Source organism: Harpegnathos saltator, unplaced genomic scaffold (assembly GCF_003227715.2).
Source record: "Harpegnathos saltator strain DR-91 unplaced genomic scaffold, Hsal_v8.6 scaffold144, whole genome shotgun sequence".
NCBI lineage: Eukaryota > Metazoa > Arthropoda > Insecta > Hymenoptera > Formicidae > Harpegnathos > Harpegnathos saltator.
In genome coordinates this window covers 314886-333681 of record NW_020229922.1, presented here as the reverse complement: position 1 = coordinate 333681, position 18796 = coordinate 314886, and the positions used below count along the sequence as shown (strand labels likewise).

General features: G+C 48.1%; 1 protein-coding gene across 1 annotated transcript in view; it reads left to right on the top strand.

The window, feature by feature from the left end:
• Window positions 1–10958, top strand: part of Ets98B (DNA-binding protein Ets98B) — a 44606-nt gene extending 33648 nt beyond the window's left edge. The window contains exons 3-6 of the mRNA XM_019845208.2: window positions 29–672; window positions 3582–3736; window positions 9497–9695; window positions 10541–10958. Coding sequence (XP_019700767.2) covers window positions 29–672; window positions 3582–3736; window positions 9497–9695; window positions 10541–10905 — 1363 coding nt within the window. The 3' untranslated portion in view covers window positions 10906–10958. The remainder of the gene's footprint in view (window positions 1–28; window positions 673–3581; window positions 3737–9496; window positions 9696–10540) is intronic.
• The last annotated feature ends 7838 nt before the right edge of the window (window positions 10959–18796 follow it).

Sequence of the window (18796 nt, the reverse complement as noted above, 5' to 3'; positions counted from 1 at the left end):
CCGGTCGCGCACTTTTGCCTTGTTCCAGACTCTTGGCCGAGAGTCTAGGTTACCGCGAGGACTCGACCGACTGTACGGTACCCTGTACTCCGCCGCGGAGCGAAGAGGACATCTACAACAGCCTGGACGCGGACTTCTTGCCGAAGAAAGAGGAGGCCGGTGTACAGAGTCATCCTTTACTCAAGGAAATCCTCTTCAAGGAGGAGCCGCGGTCAGTCTCCAACAGCAACGGTTCATCCCCGTGCTTGTCCTCCTCACCATCGCCTGGCCCAAGCGAGTACGAGAGCAGCTCGGCGCTGCGCGAGCTTCTCTTCAAAGGTGTCCGCAAGGAACCGGCGGATGCGATCTCCAAGACCAGCCAGCCGAAGGTGGAACCCTCGCAGGACGAGCTGGCGAATCCTCTGCGGAAGGAGGAGGAGCTCTTCAAGGACGGTCAGAAGAGCGATCATCAGCTGTTGCGCGAAGTGCTGCGCGACACCAGCTTCCAGAGGAAGTACAACCTGAGACCGGTGGATCTTGGTGGCGTCGGCACCGGCTACGTCGAGGACATGGAGACCGGCGAGTGCGTCGGCGATCTCGCCCGCGAGCAGCTCGAGCCGGTCCTCAGCCTGGCGATTCAGCAGCTGCAGAAGGACTTCGACAATACCTGCGTGGCGCTCGGCATTCACCCAGGTGAGTGTAGCGGCTCTACTTCCGTCCTGTCGTGCCTCGCAGCTTCATCGAGTCCGACCGGCGATCTTCCGAGTCGCTTTCCGTTCTATTGTCGCTCCCCTCCCCGATTGCTCTCCATCCCCCCTCCTACTTTCGTTATATTTCTCTGAGCGGAATATAGAATCGCAGGTATCGCGCGCGCAAGCGACCGCGTCTGGTCGGCACTTTCTCATCGACGCGCAAATGCACGCGCGCACCTATCGCTGCGCGGCCTTGCGCGTTTATCCTTAGAAACGCGTTCCTCATAATCGTCGCCGTGGCAATGGCTGGCAGGATCATGCGTGCGCGATAATTATTATCATTATCAGGCGTGTAGCCGATTACCACCGGGCACGCGATTTCCCCGCAGATCTTATCGCCGAATCTCCCTACTCTCGCGGAACACGCTTCGACAATGTAAACCGACGTGTAACAATTACTTAGCGATGATTACCGATTCTATCGTTCTTTATCGCTCGCTGAAGATCGCGACCTTTATCGCACACGCCCCCCGTGCAAACGCGTATCGTGAAATCAGCGCGCACATGGCGATTTCAGTTAAGAAATCAAATAGAGCGTCTCTGTCCCCGTTTCTCTCTCTCTCTCTCTCTCTCTCTCTCTCTCTCTCTCTCTCTCTCTCTCTCTCTTTCTCTCTCTTTCTTTCGTTCGCTCGCTCTCGCTCGTTTACACTTCCTCACGTCCAAGAGACGTTTCGTGCGAAACGCGTGGAGTGTTGGAGGCAGGTTCTGTCTTCTTCTGGCAGGTGTGGCGAGCTTCATTAATTCCTTACTTTCATTTATCCGTGGACTATCTCCTAGCAATTAGCTGTCGTAGAAAGTTGTTGCTACTGCCCTGACGCAGAGCGGATTAAGATCAGAAATACTAAGAGAGAGAGAGAGAGAGAGAGAGAGAGAGAGAGACGCCGTACCTTGATTTTCTCCATGCTGCGTATCGGCTAAGAGTAGCCTCGCTTGGTTAGACCTTCTCGTTACCTTGCCGCGGGCGCAGTTCCGATGTCTTCGTCGTCGCTGACGTCGTCTTCGTCACCTTCGACGCCGCCGTCGTCGTCGTCGTCGTCGTCGTCGTCGTCGTCGTCGTCGTCATTGTCGATGTACTATGCGCTGGCCTCTTGTCCGGACCATGATGTCACGTTTGAAATAAGTTACGGAGTCGCGTCGGTGTGCTTTCACGCGGAATTACGAAATTACGGCGCTCCACCGTGATGGCGATCCCACGTCATCGACGCAATTACAAATTTACAAATTTCTTCACGATCGATCTCGATACGTATGCCGGTTGCGACGATAGCTCAGCTATGTCCGTTCTACGTAATCACTACGGATCTCGATCTCTTTTAATCCTTTATATCTCGACGGTACTTTCAACTTTGCCTCCACGTAATATCCTTTTGTGACTTTTCATCATTTTTCATATTCTTGATTTTGGTAAAAAAATTTTTCATTCATATAAGATGGTTGAATTTTTATTTAATTGTCTATCTAAAAGGACCGTTGGAGCCAATTTGGTTCCCTTATATCTGATATTGTACTCTCATATATTTTACGTATATTTTTTACGTATATTTTTTACGTATATTTTTTTTGTATATTTATCCATTTGTTTGCTTGAAAAACCATTATATACATACATATGTATACATAGATATGCATATATATCATCTCGCCGTTGGCCAGTTCATACTTTTTATAATATTTTGAATTTTGCTGCTATAAATGCATGGATTATATACAAGGAAGTTACGTGTATCAAAAAGAATCTTTTTACAAAATCTCGCGGAAGAGTTCAGTGCCCTATATGTTGCCCAAAGACGAAAGTCTCAAAATTTTGATTCAACCGGGAAAAAAAATTGCATCTGACAATGCTTCAGGCAAACGACCATTTTGTCAAATAAAAAAAAACTGCAAAAGAAGCCACAAATTTAGAAAATGTTGTTGGTGTAAAAAATTTGTGTGCGGTAATTGTACAAAGAAAAGTATATACAGATGCGTTTCCTGTAGTACATAACGGCGTTGTATTTCACGTTTAGTCTTTCATCAAAGACTAAAAAAATTCAATATAATATAATAGTTTTTTTGCTCAATAAATTAATGATATTAATGTCAAAACGTTAAATTTTATAATTACCTATACGTTTCGTTTCTTTCTATTTGTTATTTACGAAAAGATATGCTTGGGGCCAAATTAGCTCCTACAGTCCTTCTAGTGTTAAAAGTGCCGTTCTATATAAACGCTCATATGGTTTTAGACTATTTTTCTGCCTCATCCTACATTCTTGTTGGTTCACTTATACAAGTAGCACCTTAAAATTCTATCATTAAATCGCTGTAAAATTTCTTTTCCTATTCCCTATGTTTGTAACACGCCGAAAGCTATTTAATTGCGTAAAAATTTCATAAGCCTTAGGCAAATTAATCCAGATAAATTAATTCAAGATACAAAGGGCTAGTTAGGCTTCTCGCTGTCATTCAAAGTCGTTACTTGTAATTTCTGTAAGATCGACCGAGATATTCAAATAATACGCATCGATCTAATAGCAAAATCTGATCTCATTCGATTTTATCATCCGTCTAATTCCACCTCATTCTATCCAGCTCCATCGTCTGTCGTGTTGCATAACGTTGAATTTAATCGCGTAATCTCAACCTTCTTTCCGAGCGCGCGTGAAGCGCGATTGCATGTCGCTCAATTACGCGTTTTCAATTGATCGCCGCGGCTTGGATTCATCGCACTTCCCATTATCTCGCTGTAAACACAACTGCATCGTATATATAATAACGCGTAATAGTCTCGCTGCGCGCTATCGCGCGGCCGCGCGATTTTCCGGAGACGACCGCGGAGAATAACGTCGGATCGCCGGCTTTTAATTGCAGAACCGAGGCGCTGGAGCGCAGCGGACGTTGCGGCCTGGGTGCAGTGGGCCAGGCGGCAATTGCAGTTGCCCTCGGTGCCGCTGGAGAGCTTCAACGTGGACGGCGCGACGCTGGCCTCCCTCTCCGAGGAGGAATTCTGCCAGAGAGCTCCTCAGGTGAGCGCGAATGCACTTTCATCCGCTTGACTTGAAGCGCGCGCGCGCGCGCGATGGGACACAAAGAGTCCCGGCCAATTTTCAAGGAAATTATCCGCTATTATTCCCCGCACGAATTTCACAGCGAGCCTTTGTTCCTTATTTTATTCATTATTCCGCCATTCCTTATTGTCCTTTTATCTTTATTCTTTATTCTCCTATATTTATTTTTTATCATCCCCCATTGTTTCTTATTTTTTTTTTCTCTTTCTTTTTTGTTTCCATTTCTTTCTTTTCGTTGCTATTTCTTCCTACTCAGTTGCTGTTTATTTCACTCCTTGCTCCCACCTCGTCTCCCCTTTTATCTCTCTTATCTTCTCGCGCGACTTGCAATTTTAGTATCTCGTTGACGCAGTATCTAATGAGCGACCTCATTGAAGATTCATGAGCGCTTCAACAGCTCGATCAGCCGCTGATTTTTTCTCACTCACTGAGAGACGTGGGTAAGTTTGACGATGGTAAAAGGAACCATGAAATCGACTCGTATCGCGCGCAAAATGTCGCTCCTCCGTAGACTGAGGATATCCGTTAAAATCTTCCGGCATTGGTAGTGAGCGAACAATCTTGCAGAATTGCCGTTCTTATCAGTCTGTCGGCGCGTTTTTCCGAAGCGAGGTTTATCTAACGTCATCGCGAAAATTTACAACGCTTCTCGCGTTTATCGTGGTTACACGCGCGTGAAAGTTTTGCGCGTTCCGTTCCGTTCATAATTTCTGCATCTCAAGGAGAAGCGTTACGCGTCGATATTTTTCTCCGCGAACGGTCGCATATCGAGGAGGAGAACGCGGGGGGGAAGCGATGAAGGGGAGTCGAGCGACGAAAACGATCGACGGCTCAGGTCGGACTTGTGAAATGCCCGCGCTCGAGGTCCGGTGAAAGTGAATTTCCTGGTAACCGACGTGCGCGTTTGCGTTCCTTCCGCGTAATCCGTACCTGAAGAGCAGGTACGAGTAGGAAGCAGAGGCGCAAGGATTTCGACACTTAACGGGATGGGGATTCCCATGAAAATCACCTGGCGCGTGAAAGAATCACGCGCGTTTGCGTCAGAGCACGTTACAGCGCCCCTCGATACATACGGCAATATGTAATAATTTTTATTACAACACTTCTTTCGTTTTGTACACAACGCGATAGAAATAATCTCAGATGAAACAGAAAGTTGAATGAGGGCCGGTTTTTCAATCGTGGTTTAAACTAAAGATTATCTGATCCTTTCTTGATCCATAAGCCTAGTTTACATCTTGTGTGTTTTTCAAGCATACGCTGAAGACAGTTTAGATAAATCTTTGTTATTCTTAAGTTGGCAACGAAAAACCATCGCTGTGCGGGTCACTTTTAGACACGTGGAGATTTAATTCTAATATGAGTGCAGTTTAGGGCACCCATACAACGTGGAAATCTTGCATTATTGTAAAACTTTTCATGAAATCTTTGAATATCTTTTTCTGTATTCGAAAATTTTATAGATCTAAGTTGAGCAATTGCTCTCGAAATTTTATTGATTACTTTACCTACTGTACTTTTATGAACACCAACAAAATCACCTACGCTTATCAAAAAAGATACACTAGCATAAAATCTTAATTTTAATAATATCATTTCATACATACTAAGAGAGTCTGATTTCTGGAAAAAATAAAATATACAATATAAATCAATTTTATACTATTTGTACAATATTCATTATTAGTAAACACCATATTTTGCAACTAGTTAATTAGTTAAAACTAATATAATTGAAAAGTATTCTATATATATCATTTAATTTATATGATATATCTTTTTCATCCCAAATTTCAAAATGATTTGGTTTTCACCTTACAACACGATTTTTTCTCATGTAAATGTGTTTTATATATTCTAAAATATCCTCATCTTTACTATTCCTTTCATAATATTCATCAAACACCGTAACAAATATTTTATACTTTTAGAAATATTTAACAATATTTAACAATATGATTTTAAATATAATAATAGAAACACTGTACTGTGTGTGTGTGTGTGTGTGTGTGTGTGTGTGTGTGTAACGACGTTTACTAATCCATTAAACGACGTTTAAACGGTCATCGTTCACAGTTTAAACTATATTTTAAACTACGTTTTATTCTGATCTATCCATTGAAAAACAGTCTAATGCTTTTGAGAACAGAGTTTCTTCGATCTAAGTTTAAACTATTATTGAAAAACCGGCCTCAAATGTTAGATACCAGGGATGGAAGACAGAATAGAACAAATATATAAATATATAAATAATGAATACAAACAACACACATGGATATTAAGCAGAAACAGAGTGTAGAAAAAGAATGGAAAAGAACGAAACAAGCAAGAATGAACCAGTTGATTGCCAGTTGTCACCGACAATCTCAACTTTCTCTCTCTCTCCCTCTCTCTCTCTCTCTCTCTCTCTCTCTCTCTCTCTCTCTCTCTGTCTCTGTCCTTTTATGAACGAATCGCTTCACGGCGCTGAGGCTCGCTCGTCGATAAAGCGATATCGGGAAAAGACGCGGAGATAAATATAATAATAAAAGCCATCGTGCGACTGTACATTGTTGTTACGTGACGAGAGCCCGTGCGCGGTTAGAAGAACAAACGGCGAGGCAACCGGTATTTTTCTCCGCCGTCGTTTCCCGACGGGCGCACGTGCGTGCATAAAGCCGCATTGTCGCTTATTAAGTAACGAGTTTTATTTCCGTCGGCGCGCGCGAGCGTGCGAAAAACCGGTTGCGTCGATGTTGCTTGTACCGCCTAAGCGCCTGGTCAACCCTAAACTTGAGAAAGCCAAAGCCAAAGTGCCCGCGAGGAGGTGAACTTGACATTACGTCGTCGCACGCGAGCCGAGCGATCGATTTTAGCGGAGATGCGGAACGCATCGCGCGCGTTGCGTCACGACGACGACAACGGCGACGTGGGTGGGCGAGGGGGTGAAAGGGTATAGGGAAACTCGCGTGTGAAAAGAAAGACGCGAGAGGAAGAAACACACGCGCGATGGTATATTTAAGTCGTGACCGCGAGTGGGTCTCGGAGGCATCGGCGTGCATCGATCGACGCGCATCTCGTTACGTTCGAAAGTACAGGCGTCGAGTCTAACGGAAATTAATAGCAAGCGAGGTAGTGGTGGTAATAGTATAGTTGCTGGCACTGCTGCTGCTGTTGCTGCTGCTGTTGCTGTTGTTGATTGGCGAACAGCGGGGAAGAAGTAGTCATGCATAATGGATCCCGCTTTGCGTCTAGTAATTGGATAATCGCGCGTATACGAAGTACCGCGCGTTAGTCCTCGCAGCGTGGAATCATGGCCGGGCTTATGGTCACGTTCTATCTGCGATCTCGTCCTGCGACCCTCCCGTCTTCCTTCCTCGCCTTGGTGCGTTCGTTGACGCGCTGAAATTTCCGCCCGCGGAGACGGAATTCACGCGGGCCCTCGCGTGAGATCCGCGAAGCGTAATCTCACGGATTCGAGGGATCGAGATTTTCGAGGATCGAGAGTCGTTCCGTCGGAACGAGTCTACCGATCGGCTCTGTGAGTTTCTTTCCCTGCAAGTGCGCGACGGATCAGCGTGACGATGAACGGACCGGACGCGTCTCGTCTGGTCGGAGGGAACGAAATCTCCGATTCTGAGGAGGCAAGTTCGAGAAGCCCGGGAACTCTGTCTCGAGCACAACATTTTTTATTCCACGGTGGCGCAAGAGTCGCGAAGTACTTTCACTACTCGGCGAGCTCTAAAACGAATCTAATGGCCGATGGGAAGATTCATCTTCCGAGAATCGTTAAGAGAAAAAGTCTGAATACCGATGTGTCGCATTGAAAGCAAGGCGAGTCGTTCGTACTTCTGCGTATACATATATCTCGGAGAATGTCGCGAGAAAACATTTCCGAATCATCGTGGAATTGAACAAACGAGAGAGTCGATCGGCGCGGGGGCAGAAGAGAAAGGGAGGGAATCGGGTTGCACATCTGGGGTGACTCCGAGCTCTAACGCGACACTCGGTCCGAGTAAAAACTCGGACGAGTCACGGCGCACTCGCTCATCGAATTCCCCTCCCCCTCTTCCTTCGCCTCCCGGGAGAGAGGGAGAGAGAGAGGGAAGGAAAATAATTACAGCATTCCTTGCGGTTTGGCGTAGCGTTTTAATGGCGGCGATTATCGATACACGAGAATCTGCTTCCCGGAATGACGCGACGCAGCGGCGAGCGTAATTGCGGCGCGGCTGAATGGAGCACACGGAATGCTCCGACATTGCACAGTTATGCCGGCGGATCGAAAGAAATGTTCCGCGCGACGGTCGCATGTCATTTTTCGATATTTCTCTGATATTCCAGCCTATATCGCAGCCTATATCGCGTTCGACACGTCGACGCATGCGACAAAAGTATCAGCACGGCTTATTAGAAAAATAAAAAAAAACACGGAGGAACAGGTCGGCGCAGGACAGGGCGGACTCGAGGCACGCAATTCGTTTGCACCAAACTCGCGATTCTTCCGTTTTCCAGCAACTTACGAACCTGACGAGTTAACCTCTGTGCACGAGCTCGCGCATTGAGAGCGTTGAGAGCTGTCGTGTTTTTCCGTCGCGAAAAGTCACTCACGAGCGAGAGTGACAGAAAAGAGTTCCAACAAGTGCAAAACTAGTGTCGCGCTCTTAGCGTGCAAACGGCTACGCTATATAGTAAGTATAGTAAGCAGCATTGTAAGACAATGTAGCGCGCAGTATACTGATAATATGAATCGATGCGAATACGATTTGCGACTTAATCTCTCGCGTCGCGTATCGCGAGGCGCGGAATAAATAGATAAGTAAGCAATCGGGCGCGGGATAAATAAATAAGTAAGCAACAAATAAATAACTAGCTGGAAAATAATGCAACCGTCTGGAGAATCCAGGAACGAAGATGCTCTATTGCACAGGAGGAGGAAGCGTCTCGCGTCTCGCGGGGTCGCATCTGTGCGTCGCGAGGGTGACGGCGATGTCCTCCGACATCGCGACGTCGCGTGCCTGCGTACACGTCGCGATCTCGCGATCAGCAGAATCGGCTTCGCGTCGTACCTGGCGTACGCGCGCGCGCGCGTCATTGGCTCGGCAGAAACGATCGAGAAGTGGGTCAACCGCTCGAATGTCTTGCCTGCGTTGCGTCTCAACGGCGAGCCGCTTTCTCTTCTCTCGGCGCATACACAACACGACTCTTCCGTTGGAATTCTAACGCTCCGCGCCTCGCTTCTCGTTCCTTCCCCCTTTCTCCCCTGTCCTGTCTCTCGCTCTCTTTCTCTCCCTCTTCCTCTCTCTCTCTCTCTCTCTCTCTCTCTCTCTCTCTCTCTCTCTCTCTCTCTCCCTCTCTTTCTCCCGCTCGTCTATTCTCTCGGTCGCGCTCTCCCCCCGCGCTCGCCTTTCATTTTTAATCGCCGCCGCGATCTCTCGCAGGAAATTGACCAGCTCGGTGTCCAACTCATTCTAGATACGCCGAATGCACAATGGATCGTGCACTTTGACCTTACGAGCTGTTCGCCCTTTTCAAACGGAGCACTGACATATGACGATTACATGCCGTTATGATACATGTGTCTTATATATATATATATATATAATATATATATATATATATATATATAGAGAGAGAGAGAGAGAGAGAGAGAGAGAGAGAGAGAGAACAGTGGAGCCACGACTGGAGAATGTTATTACATCGAGACTAAAGTGAGAACGGCTCGCTGTGTTTGTGTTGCAGTGCGGAAGCATGTTGCACGCGCAACTGGAGATCTGGAAGGCCGCGGTCGAGGAGTCGCCGCGAAACACATTGGCCGCCTCTTGGAGTCCAGCCGGAGTGGTCCAGCCGCCCAATACCGCCGTGACTCCACCGGCCAACATCGGCAACACGTCAGCCGCCAGCGTCAAAGGGTCCCCATGCACCATCGACTTCTCAGACGGTACGTTATCAATATTTCCGATTAGCGAAATATTTCTTCGGCAATTGTGTTCGGCTTTGTCCAATGCGAAGAGGCTTTGACTTTGAATTTAAATCTAACGCATTTTATTAACCCTTTGCACTCGAATATCCCCTCTGAGGGGACATCGTAAGTCTAGGAAGCCACTCGGATGTCTCCTTTCAGGGGACATTCACAATGGTATCAACACTTCTCTAATGTCAACATTCTGTCTTTGTCTAAGTTGAAGGAAAAACAAACATATGATTTAACTATCAATTAACTTACCGAGAAGTTTGAACAACCAATCCTTAAAGAAAGCGATACTTGGTTTCAAAGTACTACACTATTTAATACGACGCGATGTCCTGTTTATACATTTTTCTAAAAAGGTGTTGCCAAGCTGCTGGTAGGTAAGGTAGGTAAGGCCCGCGAGACGGCTCTGAGTGCAAAGGGTTAAAGATTAACGTCTAGACTTGAGGTAGTCAGTCAAACAGCTCGGTTCGAGTCAAAGTTGATTCTCTCGCGATCCAACGAGGGTAAGTCGTTCATCAATCGAGCAGTCGCTGTCGTTACTCACGTAATTTTTCGTCAACGTCCTCGCAGCATGCTCGTGTCTCCGTTGTAGAAGATGGCCGATCGATTTACCGTCGAAGAGAATGGAGAACCGAACGCTCCGAACTGACCTCACATTCTGACCCCATCGACATTTTGTGTCGATATTGTGCACTTGAAAGTAAAAAACAAACTTTAAATTCCTCTTCCCGTCCTTTATACAAGACGCGATTTACGACGCTTACGTGTTGATCACCTTCTCATCGCGCGTCCGCTCGTTCTTCTCTGTGCAGACGAAGACGAGGAGTGCACCTCCGGTCAGGGCGGTAACAGCGGCAGCAGCAGCAGCAGCGGCGGTGGCGGCAAGATGCGCAACGGCGGCAGTTACATCCACCTGTGGCAGTTCCTGAAGGAGCTGCTGCAGAGCCCGGGCGTGCACGGCTCCTGCATACGCTGGTTGGACCGTGGCAAGGGTGTCTTCAAGATCGAGGACTCGGTGCGCGTGGCACGGCTCTGGGGCAAGCGGAAGAACCGGCCCGCCATGAACTACGACAAGCTCAGCCGCAGCATCCGTCAGTACTACAAGAAGGGCATCATGAAGAAGACGGAACGCAGCCAGAGACTGGTTTACCAGTTCTGTCATCCTTATTGCCTGTAAGGAGCCTCCATCTCTCTTCTTGTCTCTGCACCTTTCCGTTTCCTTTCTTTCTTTCTTCCTTTCTCTCTCTCTCTCTCTCTCTCTCTCTCTCTCTCTCTCTCTCTCTCTCTCTTTCTCTCTCTCTCTCTCTCTCTCTCTCTTTCTCCCCCTATCTCTCTCACACTTTGCTTCTTCCTCTTTGCCCGAGTGCAATATTCGCGCGCGCCCGCGATTCGGAGCGAGTGACTTCGAGGAGGAACCCAGCACGGAGATCGAAAGGTAAAAGAAAAAAAAGAAACGACGACGATCCGCCATGCTCGATATTATCACACGTTGATAACGCCGAGTCACGGCCGGGTCCGCTTAGTACGCCCGTTTTGGGCGATCATTTTCATCCCTTCGTTTATCCCCCCTTCCCACTCTGCCCTTGTGAGCCCTCTTACTTGCTCTTCTTTCTTCTCTCTTTTTCTCTTTCCCTCTCTCTCTCTCTCTCTCTCTCTCTCTCTCTCTCTCTCACACTCTCTGTCTATCTCGTTGTCTCTCACTCCTGTCTCGTCCCCGTGTCCTCGAGTCTTCCCCGGCGATGCAAGATTGAAACGCGCGACTCGCCGATCGGATCGCGATTCCCTCCTCTCCAGCCCTTCGATGTTTCATTAAGTTAGACAAGCGGCCGGACTCGCGAGTCGCCGCTTCATCGCGGACGCGAAGTGAGAACGCGAGTAGGTGGAGATTCGCCAGAGAAAAGGGAAGAAGTGACCCTTTCCTCTCTATTCTCACGATTGCTTGCCGGCACCAGTCGTCGGGACCCTCGAGCCGCGTCGCGACGCGACGCGACGCGACGCGACGCGACGCGACGCGACGCGCGATACGTCGACGGGGTGTGCCTTAGCGCGCGGAACCATTCGCTGCTGCTTGGCACACGAACCAGCCGTCCTGCTCGCACCCTCGTCCCTTTCTGCCGACCGCGGTGGAGGCGAGGCGAGGCGAGACGCGCTTCAATAGACCGTTTCTATTTTTTATACGAGATACTTTTACACATCGCGCTCGCGCTCGCGCACGCGCACGCGCGAGACAGAAGCCGATGGAGACCGTAACCGTCCTCTTCCCGTTGCTCACGCGAGCTGTTCGCGCGGAACGCGCCAAGTCGCGACAGGGGAAGAAGAAGAAGGAAACGATCACGTCGGATCACCGACGTGACAGTCGCCGCGTTGCGATTGAAGACTAACACGTTGCCCGTTCGCGAAGATGACGACAGACGAACCGACTCCTAGACGCGGTCGCGTCTTCGCGCTTTCGTAACTTTCGACGCGCGCGCCGGGCGCGAAGGCGAAGACGAAGACGACTACGGTGGCGGCGACGAGAGAAACGTTCGCGGGGACACTTTTGCCGGCGCGCTCGCGGAGGTGTCGTCCATCAAGTTGTCGAGTGTGCCTTATAGAACAGAGTCGTGGACATCGCGATGAAGGACGCAATCGGGTCGAAGCGGCGCGAGAGCGCCCGGCCAGGACGCGCTGTTGAGTCTCGCGCTCGTCTTCGCGCAGCCGAGCACGGGAGCCCCGAGGAGATCGTCCAGATCGTCCTCGGTCTGTCGCGAAGGCTCTCTCGGTGAGAGATCACCGCCACGGCGATCGTGTTGTCTAACGCTCGAGGCGTCACGGACGCGCGACTGGTGCTGGTGATTTTGGTCCCATATATCTATGATATATTAAACGCTGTATGTTCCATGAACGATTAGGTTTTAAGGTTGACTCTAGCTGCGTAAGTCGTATCACGTAAGGGGCTCACGTGAGCCCCGCTTAATTAGCTTAGGTCTCGCTACGAGGAGATTCCCCTGCGTTTTCGTTTCGTTCGTTTCGTTTCGTTAAGGAAATAGCGCTCGCGCGATCACCGATATGTCGGTCGCGTCGATCTCTCTTTTCCTCCTTCTCTCTTTCTCTCTCTCTCTCTCTCTCTCTCTCTCTCTCTCTCTCTCTCTCTCTCTCTCTCTCCTTTTCTTTTTTTCGTATGACTTTTTCTGTCCTGTCGCGTTCTGTCTTGCAGTTGCTTTCCACAGAGAGTTCTTCTGTTCGTTCGATTGGTCTCGTCAGGCAGATAAGCATTGAAAATCGAACTTCTCGAGTTTTGCCTCCGTCTGTCGCGTCGCGGTTGTTCTTCTCTCATCTTTCTTGATCGTTCGCGATACTTGTCTCTGTTCGTGTTGAACTCTCCGTCGCTCTCGCGTGTTTCGCCGAGTGCTTTGGGTCTATATTAACAATTATTATCATCGTTATCGCATCCACGTATGCTTTATTCTGTATAACGAACGTACGAACCAGTTAACACCGCGGGAACAGTTGCGACGTAGCTTAAACGTTAACAACTCGTACGTAACATGTTCACATTCGCTCACCGATCGGTTGTACATAGAGATACATATTTGCAGCACAATCATTTTATATATAGAAACATAATACATATAAATACATACATGCGCGTATATACACACACACACATATTCGTTATATTTATTTAATCGAGTTTGACTCGTTGACGCGCGGCGTGGGCGATCTCGTCGTCTCGAAAGTTCGGCAACTATTTGGCGCGCGACGTGCGAAAGATTCCCTTCGCTCGCACAGGTTCGCGAATTCAACGTTGGGCTCTGCGTTGCGAAAACAGCGCGGCCATTTCCGCGGCTGGATTGAAGTCTCCGCACACTCTGTTACGCAGGAGCCAAAGCCAAAGAACGTGGTGGCGCGAGCGAGCCGCGCACGCCGGGTAGTTTCGCCGAGGAAATAGATTACGCTCGGGTAATTAGATCGTAAAAAGCGTACTTCGCGCTTCCACGGCTGCTGCATTTCTACGACACGTGCGTTATTTTTTCATGTGGCCTGGCGTGGAACGCTCAGCGAATTGGAAGTAGACCGAGGCGGGATCTCGAGTTTCCTTTTCCTTCCTTCCTTCTTTTTTCCTCTAAGTTGCCGCGTAGAGCGAACTTTTCAAGTTGCGCGAAAATGATACCGACATGACTCGATAACGTAACCCAAGTGAATTCGCAAACGGCCGTTGGAATGTTGTACTCTCGATCGCGAGCTTTACCGTGATCAAAGTGGAAAGACGTTAAATTTCGAACTCTAACGCAAAGTCACCAGTTTTCTATAAGCTCCGAGACGTTGATGCGCGCGTTCCAAAATTGCTGGAAATTATGAAACTCGAGAGAGATAGAGTGTCCTCCACCAGTAATTGCATAAATCAATACAAATTTTTATTTTCTCGTGACGCTTGATAATACATACCGTTACATTTATTTAATCTGACCACATCCAAAAAAACTCGTTAAATTTCGTTCAATCACTTCGATGAAATTTAAATTGATAAAAAATTCGCTTCGCCAATTTCCCCAAATCTGATCAAACCGAATTTGATTAAGCAAGTATGAAAAAAATGTCCTCTCGCGTTTTAACGGAAAGGCACGGTCGACTCACGGTCATGAAGAGAAAAAAATATCCCGCACAGCGACAGGGTAACCCGCGGTCCGCTTCACGCCAGGCTCTACCGCATTCTGTAAGTTTAACGGTAGTTGGTTCTCTTCAATTTCGCGATAAAGAGTCGGCGCAGCCCGGGAAGGCGGGGACACGCTGAGCACAGCCGGTGGCTGCAATCACACGGAAAAAAGGGAAAAAAAAAGGAAAAAGAGAGACGAGGAGAGCGCGGTTCGTCGACACAAACGCGAAACGACGAGCGCGAATTAATTTCGCCAGGCAGGCGGGGAGCGGCAAAATAATAATCGGAAAGGGAATCGCACACGCGAGTATATCGAGTTAGGCTCGCGAGCCCGGTCGCACAGCGTCGAGAAAGCGGCCGGTGTTGCTAAAGCGACCGATTGTTACTAATTATAGCGTTATCCGCTGTTAAGAGGCCGCGAAGAAAGAAAAAAGAGATTGCGATCAACGAGAGAGAGAGAGAGACGATTGATTGTGACGAACGAGACTGCACGCGCACGTCGAACGGAAACCTGCTCGCTCGGTCGCTCGGAGAGCGGCCGAGAAAAATCGTGCTTCCATTTTCGCTCGGCCGATCGATCCGCGTCGATCGTCCGGCCGCGACGTCTCGAGGCGCGCGTGCGCTCGCGCTAAATTGTACATATTTCCGCGTACGAGCGACTGACGACGAGTGTCATCGTGCATATACATATATATATGTTTATATTAAGGCGTTGCTGGTTTTATATGAGCAGATATATTTAATTAGGAGCTAAGCGTTGATTTCGTACTCTTCATATTACCGGTCTCGCGCCATGCGAGACGCATTGTTATGCGTATATATATATATATATACATATATATGTATACATATATACATATACATATATATATATATATATATCTTTATTTATACATTCGCGTGTTTCGACTGTTCTAATGAGATTAGGGTTGGTATGGCGTTTATCACGAGATAATAATCGTAGTCGAGGCCATTCTCAGACGCGAGCGCGCTGCGGCGGTGCGAAATCGCGAAATCGGAGTGTGATCGTTGAGAATCCGGTACAGCGCTCGAGGATAGAGATTAATTAGTCTCACCTTTAACACAACCGTGCGGCTAAATCTGCGCTGCTCGAGATTAATTAGACTTGCTCTCGGCCGTAGAACGGCGAGATCGGTGCGTTCTGCGCGCGTGTCGCGCGCGACCTGAGACAAGCCTCGATGAGAGCAATAATAATATAATATTAACGATAATATATATACATACACATACATACATATATATACATATAGATATATATATATATATATTTTCTTACGTCGACATTTCTCACTCGTTCGACATTCGGAGCGAGTTACTAACACGGAGCAAGCGATAATAAAGAGGATTAAAAGTTTCGTAAACGCGCGTATTTTCACTTGTGTGTGTATGGCTTTGTGTGTATCTTGTGTGTGTGCGTGTAGTTCCTCTAGCCGGACCTCCCAAAGACGACCCGCAACATCCCCCGGAACTTAACGCCAACGCGCAGATTGGCGCGCAACGAGACGCGCAGTTACGCGTGGCACTTGCTGCGTAGAAGCGAAAGCGCCCAAAGGTGAAAGTCTCCGATCGAATTTCTCTAATCGTCCCGTTCTCGAATGTCGTCATTGCTGTGTTTCCTACTTATTAGCAGCTATTTTTCCATTAACAGAGCGGGGAATTGAATTTCCATTGTCTTTCAAGCAACTTGTCTCGCGAGCGGGACTGATTGAAGATTACTCCTCGTGTGCCTCCGAGACGAGCAATTTTTCTTTTGACTTTTTAGCGCCGTACGAAAAAGGAGATGGCGCGTCTAGATCTCTTTTTTTACGCGGCGTCGGTAAGGTTCAACGACTGGCACACGTTAAAGATCGACACGAGGAGACCCCGGCGAGCGAGCTCATTGCAGATCGATGAAGATATCAATCTTCGGCTCTTCGGAGTCTTCGATCTCGTTCTTCCTCTCCCCCTTTTCCCTTTCTTCCTCTTTTCCCTTCCCGACGTCCGCGAACGGGTTTCGAATGTGTATAAACTCCAGCCGACACACACCAGTCGTCGATAGGCCGATAGGGCCGGGGGAGTATTTACTCTCAGCGCGAGTTTTCCTCGAGGGCGATCCAGCCGGTGCCTGCGCCGGGCATTCCAATTTCAGGATCGACGTCTCCGCCGGCACGAGGAGGAAGAAGCGGAGAATGCGGCCGGGAAGGCGAGAATCTCGCCGCCATAAAGATTCGTATCGCCCTGGAAACGTCGAGGAGGTGCACGAGGAGAGTCGGCTCTTCTCTCTCTCCCGCTCTCTCTCTCTCTCTCTCTCTCTCTCTCTCTCTCTCCTCCCTCTCTCTCATCTCACTCGTCCTCCCTGCCGCCCTCCCCCTTGCACCCTTGTGCGCGCACTCGGCGAGTGGGCGTCCCTTTTCGAGATTTACGACGATTTAATCGCGCAATTAATCTAACACCTTGTTGCAACAACACCTCGCGCCGCTCGGCGCGAGGTGCAGCGAAATAAAAATCGCGAAGGAGCGAGGGCTCCGGGCCCGGCAGAAGGAGCGAGGGGGACAGGGAAGACGCGGAGAGGGAGGGAGAGAGGCCCCCTTTCGATCTATCGCGCTGGATATCGTCGGCCCTCTCGCGCGCGCTCCGTCGCGCGAGAGAAAAAGAGAGAATGAGAGAATGAGAGAGAGAGAGAGAGAGAGAGAGAGCAGCGCGGTTTAACTGCGCGCGGTTAAACCACGGTGTTAAAGAGGAGTAACGAACGCGCGCGGAGAGCACCTCCCGGAGGTGAGCGGCTGAGAGGGGCAAAGGGCGAGCATTCGGAGATAGCAGGCTCCGCAGTTTCACAGCGCGCGCGAGGGCGAAGCATAAGCGCCGCGACCGCGTATCGTTAGGCGCGATAAATGAGTCCCCGGCAGTTTTATCGAGCCGCGCGCCGGCTATTGTTTCGCGTTCCGCGATGCCGCGCAAGGCAGGCGCATGCGCGCGCGCGCGAGCGAGCGTAAACGGCATAATTCAAGAGATCTCGCGCGCGACTCTTTTCTCCTCTCGCGAAAATCGCCGGCTAACGCTGACATCACGATTCGCGCTGCGCTGCGTTCACGCGAAAGCGCTTATCGCGAGGAGGCCCGCGATTCTGAAATTATACACGCCGTCAGAGGGACGAAACGATGCGAGCTCGACAAAGCGTGAGTCGACAAAGGATCGGAGGTATCGCCCGGGCGAGCAAGGATCCTCCGAGTGTCGCTCGAATATCGTTCCTCCTTCCGGATCCTTGGACGCGCGACTTTCGACCTGGTCGCGACAAAATCGCGCGCGGAAGGTATCCGGAAAGCTAATTTAAGGTGGAAAACCTGTCCGTAGGCCAAAAAATAGGCTATTTTCACGAATTTTTTTTTCGGAAACTAAGCGGACGATTGATTTCAAACTTGGTAGAAGTAATAATATATATTTAACTTATAAGAATGAATTTTTATAGTGTTATATGAATAATAATGTAGCAGATACACAAAAAATAACGTGACGTGTTTAGGCGCGCGTCGTTTCATAGCTCCCATGAAATCTCAAGATACGATGGATTGGAACAAAAACGCAAGTAAGATAATTAATCTACGAGCTTGCCGCTATCGTCTGAAGTAGGGAAATAAAAAACGAACTACTATTTCAATAATTTTAAGGCATTTAAAAATTATAGTTGAAAAATCGAGTTTTATGTTAAAAATAAATATAAAAATTAATAGTTTTTAATTTCTCCAGTTCACATGATAGAGAGACACGTTTCGAATATGTAACTACATGCTGAAGTCGATCAGTTCATTAATTTGTCTCAAATCGTGGAAACCCATTAAAGCAAAGTCATTTCGAAAAAAACGCGTTTAAAGTTTCATGTACTATTCAATCATATTTCTAGTACTCACGTAAGTTTCAGCCTAATCGGTAATTCCATGTCCATATAATAAATTCTCCTCGATTTCATGAACTCTTTTTTACATTCTTAGGTTTCGTAGGATTGTTTCTACAACAATTGTATGACGAAACCTTGAAAGACCCAGCGCTTGAAAGTGAGCGCTCTGATTTTGACTTGTGCGCCGCTTCGAATAATAGATTGTAACTTCCGTAATTTTCTGAATTTTTCGATACGGATTTTAGAATGGATTCTTAACGATATGTATTTTAAGAAAATATGATAAAGAAAAATCAATTTTTTGACCCTACAGACAGGTTTTCCTTCTTAAACGTGTGTACACCGTGAATCGTTACTTAAAAATTAAGAGCGCCTGGTAACGTTTCAAAATGTCCAACGGAACAACCATACAGTCTGTAAAAACAGACAGAACGCTGTCGTCGCAAAAATGCTCGCAAAATGCTCTTTTCGTTGTCGATATACGCGTGTTCGCGCGAATTTGCGCAGTGCGATTCGCTTGAAAAATCTCGCTACAGGCGG